The 12,584-nt window shown below is 42.9% G+C and overlaps 1 protein-coding gene across 4 annotated transcripts in view; it reads right to left on the reverse strand.

The window, feature by feature from the left end:
• TMEM117 (transmembrane protein 117) overlaps positions 1-12,584 on the reverse strand; it is a 415,971-nt gene that overhangs the window by 336,440 nt on the left and 66,947 nt on the right. The window contains exons 1-2 of one of the 4 annotated variants that reach the window (XM_019543347.1): positions 5,732-5,820; positions 3,383-3,437 (exon numbers count right to left, since the gene is read on the reverse strand). The exons of 1 other annotated variant lie outside the window; for it this stretch is intronic. Coding sequence is in view for 1 of the 3 variants with exons in the window: in XM_019543346.1 (XP_019398891.1) it covers positions 5,732-5,864 (133 nt within the window). In the remaining 2 variants the exon portion in view is untranslated. Of the gene's footprint in view, positions 1-3,382; positions 3,438-5,731; positions 5,865-12,584 lie in introns of those variants that run through there. 2 more of the 4 variants (XM_019543348.1, XM_019543346.1) reach the window with 2 other exon arrangements.

Below are 12,584 nucleotides of genomic sequence, written 5' to 3' on the forward strand. Positions count from 1 at the left end.
GACCCCAGCTGACTTCCTGCCCTTTGGGCAGGGGGCTGGACTCGATGATCTCCCAAGGTCCCTTCCAGTCCTAATGTCTATGAAATCTATGAAATTTGGTCTTTTCCATTTCACTAAGAAGGACCTCCCCACATATCTTGCAACTAAAGCTTAAAATTAACAAGGCCAATTCTTATTTTAGGGACTCCTGACATATCAGAATTACTAATGAAACTGAATGCTTCTAGTCAGTTAGGGATACACAAGACAAAAGACCAGCTATTATTAAAAAAAATGCTCAGCAACACTGAAATAGAAGGAACAATTTGCAATAAGTTGGTCTGTCATACCTACCCACCCAGCCAGGTAGCTTCTGCAAGTCCTGTCTGTATTGTGACATCCTGGAATCAAAGGTCTTCTGGAGAGTTGCTAGCATCTTGCCTGGCTTCTGACATGATTGCCAGCTTCAGTGGATTCAGTACAGTATTTAGATTTTGGGCAGCCGAAGCAGACTTAACACAAATTGTAGGTGGCTGAGAATTTGAGCCTAAAATTCAGATACCTCTGACTTAAGAATAATGCCCCGGCTTGGTAGTTAAGAGACATGGACATTACGTACAAGTTATTGTGGGACCTTGTCCAAGTCACTTATCTCTATGCCTCCACTTCCCCACTCAAAGTGAGGATGATGATACCTATCCTCCCTTGTAAAGTGCTTTGTAATTATGCAATAGAAATTGCTAAAATGATAAAAACTGAGAACCCAGGACTGACAACCCACTTTTCACTGCTGCTTCTGCTTCAGCATTACAGAGAGGCAGCAAGGCAGACTCTTGAACAGGCAAATCAATCCTACTCAAAGACCTCGTGCTGGGATTTTCAAAGATTTAGGAGTCCACACCCCACTAGATTTCTGTGGAAGTTGGTAACATAGTTCCCTAAGCCCCCTTGCAAAATTTATTTATTTCCTTATTTCCATGCAAGTTATCTATCTTCCCATTTCTCTCTGGTCAGGTTTAGATTCTCTTAAATGTTTAAAAATATCCTGAAATAAAACCTCTGTCTTAATCTGTGCTTAAGCCACTCCTCACAGTCACCCTTACTTACATAACCACCCTGATGTTATAAATGAGCACCTTCCTCCTCTATGGATGGAAAGAACCTGCTCTAAATGGGTTAGACTAGTAGCGACTAGTGACTACTGCAAGCTTTGGGTCAATCAGGTGCAGTCCCAGGTGTAGATCCCAAGTCTGGGATCTTTTTTGGACAGTAGAGTCTTACAGTTCAGCCACCTAAGTCCTTGAAACAAGTGTCCCAGGTCTCCTAAGAACCTCCCATCCAACTGCTTATATAACACCTCAGCACTCCACCTTGCTGTGGGCAATCTGAGCATCTTGGGTGACACTTTTGGGGACAACACGGAACAATTAAGCAAGGAATACAGGATTTATCAAAGGATTTTTTTAACCAGTAGTTTTAACACCACTAGACAAATACCCCTCTGGTAGGGGGAAATGCTCTGAATGTATTTCCCACCATCTGATTTCACCTTCTTCAAGTCCTGGGTATAAGTCAAATTCCACAAGACAGGCAACATTTCCTGTTTGTTTGCTGCTTTCCCGTAGTTTTCTGCACACTGCTGGGAGCTGCAACCCTCCTGGTCCCTATTCAGAGAGTGCATTTTCAATTAAATATAATCTTCAATCCCTTTGGGCCAAATACCCAGGCTGGGAAGTCTACTTTCTAACCCCATCCAAGCTTCTTTTTTAGAAAATCCATTATTCTTGTGGATGGGCCAGTAATTGAAATGCAATCAAAATTGATGGCACCAGTTGTTCTGGTCCCAGCTTCTCAGATACAGTCACTCAGGTGGCCCTTACAACAAAATGAATGGTTTAATCCCTAGTAGAAGTTACAATACAAAGTTGAAACCCAAGAAATAAATGGATTTCACAAAAGGAGATTCAAAACAGACATGGGCCTATCTGTCACAGTCAGAAAAGCCTTTCAGTTGTATCCACCATGCAGCCTACGTCTGCATATTACTCACCTTCTGTCTGCTTCGGGAAAAGTATAAATTCTTCATTTGACTCTTTAAAGCGACACCAGCCAGATGTTTTTAGGTTTGTCAAAGTTAAGATATGCATGAAATAGCACTTTTCAAACACATCTTAGCAATAATATAAATTTATCACATGCTAAGAGATGAGGTCTTGAGACAACGTTAAAGCTAGCTCCTGTGCAAAGTGTCCCTATTTTTCATCAGGACATTTTCAGCTGTATTCATCACTACTGACAGATTTAGCCAGATGCATCGCTGTCCCCACTGTTTCCATTCTATGAGCCACTGGGGAATTTTCATTGACAAGATCAAGTGCTCAGACATGAAGAAACTTGCCAATTCCATTCTCCAGCCACCATACAAAGCTAGCTGGCAGAGGGACAGAGTGATGCGTGCATAGGCACAAAAAGAGTGGCTTTTTTTCCCCCTCAGCCTTGGGACTAGGGGGGGAAAAGCTTTCAGAGCCCCCTTAAAGCTTTCAGAGCCCCCTTTTCTTTGGAAAGTGATTTATTACTGTAAATGCTTTTATTTTAAAGTTCCCTATGTGCAGAAGCCCAGATGACAGTAAGTCAACGGTCCTCAGACTACAGGCTGCATGAATACAGATAATGACCTGCCCCCCTGAGCCTCAATTTTCTTCCAGTGTATAACTGGATCACACAAATAAGTGTTCTGTCCATACTGTGACTTTTTTTGTTTGCAGAGATGTCAAATGTAGCTCTCATAAAGACTGTATGCAGTAAAATCAGAGGTAATCCACTCTAAAAATATGCTATTTTAAAAGAGAATAAATAATGGACTTTGAGAGTGTTCCCTTTGCTGAAGAATCTCTCAATGCATTGTTTTTCTATCTATACTTTGAGAGAGCTAACCCTAGCTTCTTTGGGGTAGGAATATACTATTAGGATCAAAACCTTGTGCCTGAATGAATTTTACTACATATCATTACAACACACTGACACAGCATGGAGAATAAGTAACAACTGTTGTATGTAAAAGTCATGCAGCTGGACACAGATTGTTTCTCATAACAATAATTTGCCAGTCCAATGACTGGCCAAAACATCAGGGGGAAAGATTTCATTCCACTTTATGCCAGAGGACAGAGTGACTGACACAAACAGCTTTATAAATAGATAATGCCTGTCTGTATGCACATGGACATTGACTTTCATTAGGATCATTAAGTGCAGTTAATAGAATGCAAATGAACCAAGAAAGAGAACAATAAAGGCGAGACAGAGGAATGTTGGCAGGGGGTAAATTAACTTTTTTGGCATGAGAGGCCAGTATCCATTGATTTCAATATTTTCTAATTTGGGGAAAATAAACCATATTTACCTGAATACAAGATGACTCCGAATTTAAGACCGCACCCCAATCATCAGTTTCTAAACTTGGAAAATGTATAAATTTGTTAAAATTTTCCATGTATATAATCTAATTTTGGAGGGTTATCTTAAATCTGTTCTCCCACCACTGCAGTAGGGCAAGCAGCAGCAGGTGGGGGGCGGGGGGGAATATGGTGGCCTGACCACTGCCCCTTACCACTTGTCCCCCCTACTGCCCCCCACCCCTGAGTGTCTAGACACCCCACAACTGCCCCTCACAGTGGTACCTGTACCATTTCATGGCTCCCACCACTCCTGTTCCCCTTGTGCCTGCCTTTCACTTTAACCTCCCTACTGCCTGCCTGCCAGAACCAGAACTGCTGCCACTGCAACTGCTACACAGCTGGGTCAGGTGGGAGGCAGAATGTCCTCCATGCTCCCCAAGCTGAGCTGGAGACAGACCCCAGCTGGAGCCAGAGTGGCAACAGCAAGGTAAGCAGCAGTGGCCAGGGCAGCTGGGGTAGAATCAACAGGAACTTGGTAACAAAGAGCAGATGTGGAGGGGAAAGGAACAGAGCAGAGGGGGGCAGGTGTCAGAGGGGGAGCAGTGGCTGAAAAATCCTCATCTGGGATTCAAGTAAATATGGTATTACAATTACATCATAATTACATCACAATAATAAACAATAAACACAAATAGATGCATTTAATTAATAATAGATATAAATTATTGGATTCAGAATTCAATCAGCCCAGAGATGAAAGGGTTATTGTACTGCTTCTTAGGTATCTATCAATAACTATCATCTCAGAGCCTTAATGACCACAGGGTTCTCCTGGGATATCAGTCAGGTTTGCTGCCCTTATTCATACTTTTCTGGGTTTATACAAATCCATAATTTGTTTGGTTTTACTATGGTGTTTACATTACTAATGTGGTTGGTTGGTGTCAACAACACCTAATTTATCACTTTATCAATTTCACTTTTTATTTTTCTTACACTGCTACTGGGACTTTTGTACACCATATATTTGTGGTGGCACTCTGGGATGTATAACACATTACATTGTTATTTCCATAATGAATCTGAATCTATTAAACAGCATCTCATAAAATTCTAAAAGAACAATTTTTGCCTCCTACTGGGTGTATCTACACATGCGCTTTACTGCTGAGTACACTAATTAGTTCTGCAGTAAAGTATCACCACCTACATGTGCACCAATATTGGGGCACAGTAAATTAACTAACTCTGCCATAAGATAGTACTGTTGGGGGTAGTACTATCCTATGGCAGAGTCATTAAGGCTAAGTACAGACAGTCACGAAGCCCAAGGCAGAATTGATTCAATCTAATCAGCTTCCTCTAAGCTGCATGGATTGAACTGATAACCAACTGAACTGGTGTTCAGTTTTCAACTGGGAAAGGCAGAGGGAGGCCTGCACTGACCCAGACCAGTAGGCAGGGGGCACTAAAACAGGTCTCCCAAACTGCTGGTAATTGCCAGCCGAGCCAAGTGGGGCCATCCCCAATTGGCTCCCCAATACATGCTCCCAGCCCCATACTGTCCCTCCACAGGGGTAGAAGAGCCCCCAGTCCAGGTGTGGGCCCACTTTCAGAGAGCCTCACCCTCAGGGGGTTTTCTCCAGCCCAGGCAGCCCTGGGGAGCAGAGGGAAATTTCTCTCCCCTCCCCTTCCCTTTCCAGCTACTGATTGCTTCAGCCACTGCCACAGGATAGAGGGAGGAGCCCTTTGGGCTGGGTGCTTTTTGCAGCCCAGCATAGGGTCACTGGGGAGCCACTGACTTGGGGGGCTTCATCCAACCCCAGCCCAGGATTCCCCAGCCCACAACAGCCCCAGGGAGCTGAGGGGAATTTTTCCTCTCCCAAACCCCACTTCTTCCAAACCCCACAGCTGCTGAACTTAGCCATTGCAAGTCTCAGCCACTGCAAGACCCCCCAACCCCTGGGCCTTGGGAATGCCTTCCTCCTCTCTCCTGTGGCAGTGGCTGTGCCGCTGGGAGGGGGAGATGAGGGCTGCCCCCATCAGCGAAAGGGTGGCAGAGTAGTGAAAAGCTGGCTGAGGCATGAGGGTGTTAAAGTGCAGGGGATGCCTAACTATATACTAATCAGTTTAACATTATTCAAGACTGAAACTCTAAAACTCTTAATTAAATTATAAAAATACCGCTATCACCAAATTTAGAAATATTGAGGTGTTAACAAATATATTTCAAATGCTAACTTGTTTACACTACAATAACCTGTTGTTAATTAAGTGGTAGCATGCAGTAAAAAGATTTCTAGACAGAACTTAGTCTATAAGAAGATAGTGAGAAAGGAAAAAAACAAGCCTACCTCATATTCCCTGCCATAAGGAGGCACAGATTGTAAATGTGAGAAAAAATGAAGAGGAAGAGAATGATGCTGAAGAACATTGTCATCCAAGATCCATGATCTTCTCTAAACATTTTTAGCCGGAGTAATTGACCTGTGGTATAAATATGATGAGAAATCAGTTGTCTTTAATTTGGCCTGCAAATGTGCATCTACTTTACAGCAAAAGGAAAGCCAGTTTCTAAATTCTATTTGCTTTTCTAGTTGCATTTCTTGCAGCCACCACAAATACAGAATATTCCTGCAACATCACACTATATTTGGGTTTGCTTCCCATTAACCTTTGTCTGTCTAACTTAGTACCCGATCTTACAGCCAGACCCCTGCACATGTACACTCCATAGCTCTGTGCTAGACAATCACAACAGAGAACTCCAGCCCTATTTTAAATGAGACTAACACATTAATTCAATTAAGACAAATACCAAGGCTGAAAAGTTAGGGAGGTTGGGGCAGTTCACAGATACAGCACATTTGGGCAGGAGAATGGAAACATACTTTTGTAGCAGAATGCTCAGTTCAACTGTAAGACCAACCACGGAAGAAAGGAAAACAGAAAAACTGGCTGCACCGGAGAGCGAGACCTCACGTTGGAGAAGAGGAGGAAGGGTTGCTAGACTCCCTAAGCTCAAAGAACACCTCAGTGGTAAGAAAAATTTATTCAAGGCAATGCAGAGAGCATGTTTGTTATTTTGCCTACCTCTATTAGATAAAACAGCTACGAACCCTTAAAAACTGTGTCTGTTTGCTTTCAACTCTCTCCTTTCCTGAAGAAGTGAGCTATAAACTGAGCGTGTCCAATAGGTTAGTACTCTAAGAAAGAGTGTTCTTAAGATTCTGGAGAGTCTGGGAGCCAGCTCTGGTTCTGGGGACCTAAGGCAGCTGGGCCGCAGAGTCCAGTTTCCATAAAGGTTTAATAGATTTTGCCCTGGAGAGGCCAAGGAAAAGGCAGCGTTGCACCCATCTAGATCAACAGAATCATAAAAGCAAACAGGATCTTGCATCCCAGGGCCAAATGTACCAGTCTGGTGAATGCCCAGGCAGCAGGAGCTGTACCAGGACTGAGTAACAAATTAATATTATTTTACTAAGATATATTTTGCAAAGGATGTGCTTTATAGCTCTGTGTTCATATTGCTTCAATTTCCAGCATTGCCTTGGACAATGTATCCATATTCTGCATATGGCTTTCTGAGTGATATAATCATATGTCCTGATCTGACAGGTGTGCTAAAAGCCAGAAAGCCAAAATAATTTAAATCCAAAATATTTCCATTACAAGCAGACCTGAAATAAATTAAACAAATATATAAGGAGCCATTTTTCAAGATAAGAGAATAAATGGCAACGCATGCAAGAAGATAAGAAACCATTAGGCTTATATAATGGAAAAGCAAAAAAAACCCCAACCTTTTGAAAACTGAATAACAAATTGAATCGAGAGGTTTTGCTCTGTAATAGAGATCATACTAACAACTTCTCTTCAAAATAAATTATTTATAAACATATTAAAACACAGTAAGTTTGCTTTTTTGCAAAAGGAAAAAATAAATTATCATTACATGCCTTCCTAGTGCTTATTCTATCTTTCTCAGTACCTGTTTGCCTTTCCTGTGAGAGGATAACAGACAACTTTTAGCTTTTGTGACCTCTTTGTTCCTATGGGTTTATTGCTTGTTTGCTTCTCCCAGCACTGTCCTTCTTCCCACTTCCTCTCTCTCTTCTTCCCAGCTTTTGTACTGAAATCACTTACTCCACTTCATACGCTATTCTATGCTGTCCTTTCACAGCATCTGATGAAGAGAACTCGAGTTCACAAAAGAGGTGTGGAAATGACCTGGTTTGAAATGAATGCAGTGGCTGTCAGTTTGCTACAGACAGTATGAGAAGCAGGGAGAAGGAAACGGAAAAGCTCAGTACCATGCAGTCCACACAATCAGTTCTTCCTCTCCTCCCCCTGCTTCCCCCTCCCCTGCCCTTTGTCTCAGAGTGGTAGCCAGGGGTCAGTGTCTGACAACACACCTGCCCCTTGACCAAGGAGCTGGGGGAAAGCTTGGTGAGGGCTGCTTCCCCCTCCCCCTCCAAACACACCCCAGCTGGGGACTGTGCAGGGTTAAACCCCTCCCTAATCAGAGTATCCTGCTAAGGCCTGGCCATGTCCCCGCTCCCCAACCCCAGCTCAGCACTATGGAAGGAAGGGAGGGTTCGTCTAGTGCCTCCTGGCTTTGAGTCTGAGCCACTGTAGGCATGTGCCTGCGTTTCCTGAATCAAAAGTGAATATTTATCTACTTGCAAATCAATTCAATCTCTGCAGGTTAGACTAACCTGCAAAGATTTAATAAATTCAGGCTCAGTTCAGACATTTTTGAATGTCTATCCCTGGCCTCAGTGTACTAGAAGCTAAGGAAAGAGACAGTGCTGCAATCTACTCAAAACTATCTCTATTAGAGTGTATGACAAATGAATAATATAATGTCTACGCCACTTTTATGATAATGGTCTCCTTCAAATGCCTTACAGCTACTTTGCACATGAATAAAATCCTTTCCCTCCCCCCATTGAAAAGCGACCTGAGAAGGAAACATAGCTGTCATTCTGAGACTGAAAAAGCAGCACCATTGTTTAAGGAATGGAAAGGTATTCATTAAGACAGAGAAGCATGGAAATGAATGGGTTGGCCCTAGGTTAGGTTTTTATCCTGAAAGATGCTGAGCACTGTCTTTTCAATCAGCAAAACTCTTAAGCATATTTAGTTATGTACATGATTCCAAGCTAAGCACATGCTTGTGTTCTGCTGATCAGGGCTGAAGTGTTCATCAACTTGCAGAAATGAGACAAACTGAAACTCCTAAATTAGAACTTAGCCATGCCAAGAGCTAGTACATAAAACAAACACACACAAAAATTATGATATCCCACCCTTACATTTTTTTAAATTTCAATTATATGACCGTCTGATTAGATACACCATGGGAGCTTTGCTTATGGCAAGTGTTTTGTAAACATTATGCCAAGGTAGGAAAGATTGCTTTGTTGTCATTGTCCTGTTCTCTGCTCACAGCAAGAGCTGGGCAATTCTCACCTGCCCTAGGACTCCCTTACTTAGGCAGTAGGCATAGATGTCATGTATTTTGTACAATATTTGCATAATGTCAATACAGGAAACTGTGACGATTAGAACTACACAACAGCTGCTTACAATATATTGGAGCACTGCTATTCCAGCATTGTGCAGATTCAGGCCCGCTTAGCTTCTTGATGCAATGCCATCACAAAAAAGTCTATTGGTTAAGATCCTGTATTAGATCTTAAACTTGGGTTCAGAGTTCAGTTCTCCCACGGATTTCCTGCGAGACTCCTAGCAGATCACTCTGGTTAGAGACAGAATTTACACATAAACCAGCTTAAGTGAGCAGAAACTGGTTTAAACCTGTAACAGAAGAGAAGTTCCATGCACTTAAACCACTTACAAAATGGCTGAAACCAGTTTAAGATAAACCTGATTGGATGTCGTATCACACTCAACTGATTTAGGTCAAACCAGTTTATGGAACTTCTATCCCAAACCCCCTCCTGGTCCAAGTTAACTCACAGTCCCCCAGCACCCCAGGATGCTTTGCAGCCCTGAGCTGTGCTTTCTGTTCCACCCTTCTGCTCCCTAGCCAGAGCACTATCACTGCTCAGCTTGCCTGAGAAGGGAGTGGAGGTGGGGAATCTGGCTCTAAACCCCAGCCAGGGTCTACCTGGCAGGGGTGGAGCAGCCCCTCAGTCTTTTCCCCTGCTCAAACCCCTCTCCCCCCACCCCTTTGCCTCAGCCTGCTGGCATTGGGCCATAACCTCCACCCCTTCACTTGAGTGGGGAGCAGGGGAGAAACCAGGCAGGGGATGCTTCCCCCTGGCAAACTCTGGCTGGGGGCTGGATCCAGCTCCCTACCTCAGTCTGTGAGCCCCCAGCTTGGGTAAAGCCCCAATCTCCGCTTGAGCAGGGGGAGGGGGCCTAGCAGGGACTACCCCCTTCCCCCAAGGCAGACCCAGGTTGTAGTTGGGCTGCGTCCTATGCAGCCACAGAAGGGCTCCCCATCTCAGGCTGTGAGCACCTGGCCAGGGTGTGGCCATGCCCCACTTCTCTGCTCATAGGCACAAAAAACATGACAGGGACTGCCCCCTCCCCTTGAGTGAGAAGTAGGGAACAGAAGCCTGGCAGGGGCTTCTCCCCGCAAGACATACCAGGGCTCAGGTCCCATGCAGGCAAAGAAGCGGGGTTTATAGCCCCTCTTCCCCTGGCCTCAACATGCTGGCCCTGGCCATGCTCCACTCTGCTTAAGCAGGGATGGGGGAAAAGCCTTGTAGGGTTTCTCGCCTCCCTTCCCATTGAAAGTACCTAGGAGGCATGCTCTAGTACCCAACTTCTGGCCTGAGCAACCGCAGGCATGTGGCTGCATTTGTGGAATCAGAAGTGAATGTCTGTTCACTTGCTTATCGGTTCAATCTACACATCTTAAACTAACCTGGAAAGAATCGATTCAGCCTCAGACTTTTTGACTATCTGTATTTAGCCTGTGCGTGTCCCCCACAAGTTCTCCACCTGCAAAGTGGGGATAACAGTACTTCCTTTCTCATCTGCTTTGTCTTTTTTGTCCATTTAGATAACAGGCTCTTGCAGACAAGCATCTTTTACTGTCCTTATCACAATGAAGTCCCAATCTCAGTTAAGGCTTCCATGTTTTAACAAAAAAATCACATTACAAAGCAGACTAAAGCCTGAAACCACTAACAAAGTAATTATTTTCATTTCTTGGCCAAAATGTATATCATCAATGCCAAGACATCTTGAAATTTGTACCTCCACTACATGACAGAGGACTAAATGTTCTCTAAAGTGTTACAGCTATAATTATTTTTCATGTTAATGTTCTTGCCATTTTATAAATGTTATATTACAAGTTCATCTGGAGCAGGATTAATTTTTCTGCCATATGCCCAACATTCTTTTTGCACTATGATATCACTGTGCCCACTATTGATTCTTTTACAATTTCCCTTTAACTACAATGACTTCTACTATTGGGATTATTATTCTTTTGCACTAATTCATGATTGAAGAAAGAGCGGATGGATGAAGGCAGAAAGGTAGAAAATGATTTAGCAGTCAGGGCCTGAAGCCCAGCAGAAAAAAGAATCAATCAAAGAATCACAGACCTGGTATTAAAAGTGGTTTAGTTCAGCAAATTATGTTTGATGCCCCAGTTATAAATGGACAACAATGGAAATTTTTACTGATGAGGCAACATATGGAAAGCAAAAGACATACTGCTAAATGCCAGCCAAAGAGATGGTATGCTGAAATTTGACAGGTGGTGATTACACCACATTGCTGTAAGTAACAATGCTAAAGGGTCATTAGCTAAAGTTAATGTTTTTTCACTGTTTGTTCACACTGAAAAAAAACACATCTCCTTCTGCATATATTTCCAATATAATAATTTCAAATGTTACAAGCTAAAAATAAAATTTAGATTTGGAAACAGCAAAGCAACAACAAATTTTAAAACCAACTTTGTTGAGGAGGAGTCTGAAAGGATTACAGAGCACTATAGTTCAGTTCACTCTTGGAAAAAGCACATTGATTCATTATGTTTACTCCCATTTGTTGAAACTGAATCTTTTTTATTAGACATTTTAGTAGAAAGAGTCTATTCCTATTAAACATTTGTTATACTAATAGCCAGATTCTGCCCTTACACCAGCTGTGCTTTCAAAACTGATTTCACTGGGATAGGCTTAGGCAGAACATGGCACTAAGCATTTTTTCGTTCCTTTAAATTGATTACTTGACATTTTTCTCTCTATATATCTTGCAGAAAATCATCATCTTTTTCCAAAGCACACCTGTATACCTTTTTCCCTGACAAATAGTCAACTCTGTCCCCTCTATGGTGGAAGTTGAACTAATTGCCATAACATATTTCTCAGAATATGTATGTCCTCTGAGACTGAGTCACCTCTTCCCTTCCTCTCCCATATCATAAATGAGAAGCTTCTCAGCTGTTTGCCTCTAAACACTCCATTTCCCCTAGTGACCTTATTCCATTCCCTGTTCTCATTTCCTTCAAGTCCACTTTTATTCCTCTCCCCCCTCACACACACAAGGCACAGCTACATGTACATTAATGCACCATAGTTACTGTGCTTTAAGTTTAGTACCTGTAATAATAGGTACCAACTCAATGTGCAGTAATGGGTATTACTGTGTAGTAGCGCTGCACACGCCTTTCTAGTGATATTAATGCACAGCAGACTAATCCCACTGCGCATTTAGCATCTTGTGTCAACATGTCCACACACACTTCTCTTAACCTCTCACGGTCCTCTGGCTCTTTCTCCTCACAAAACATTCATGCTTTAGTTTCTCCCATCTTAAAACGTGAACCACCCTGAACACATTTGCCTCTTCAACTGTTTCTCACTTTTCCTTTTATGCTAAATTAATTGAACACAGCCTACATTCCCTGTATAGAGCTCCTCTCTTCCAGCTCCATCCTCAGTCCTCTTCAGTCTGGCTTCTATCATTTGCATCCACCTGAAAGTGCTCTTGCCAATATCACTAATGGCAAACCTCTTAACCAAATCTCAGAACTAGTTGTCTAGCCTCATCCTCCTTAACTTGTCAGCCACCTTTGACACAGTTGACCATGCTCTTCTTGAAATCTTGTTCTCCCTAGGATTTTCATAGATTTCATAGACATTAGGGCTGGAAGGGACCTCGGGAGATCATCGAGTCCAGTCCCCTGCCCGAAGGGCAGGAAGTCAGCTG

This window comes from Crocodylus porosus, unplaced genomic scaffold, assembly GCF_001723895.1.
Source record: "Crocodylus porosus isolate Cpor-Errol unplaced genomic scaffold, CroPor_comp1, whole genome shotgun sequence".
NCBI lineage: Eukaryota > Metazoa > Chordata > Crocodylia > Crocodylidae > Crocodylus > Crocodylus porosus.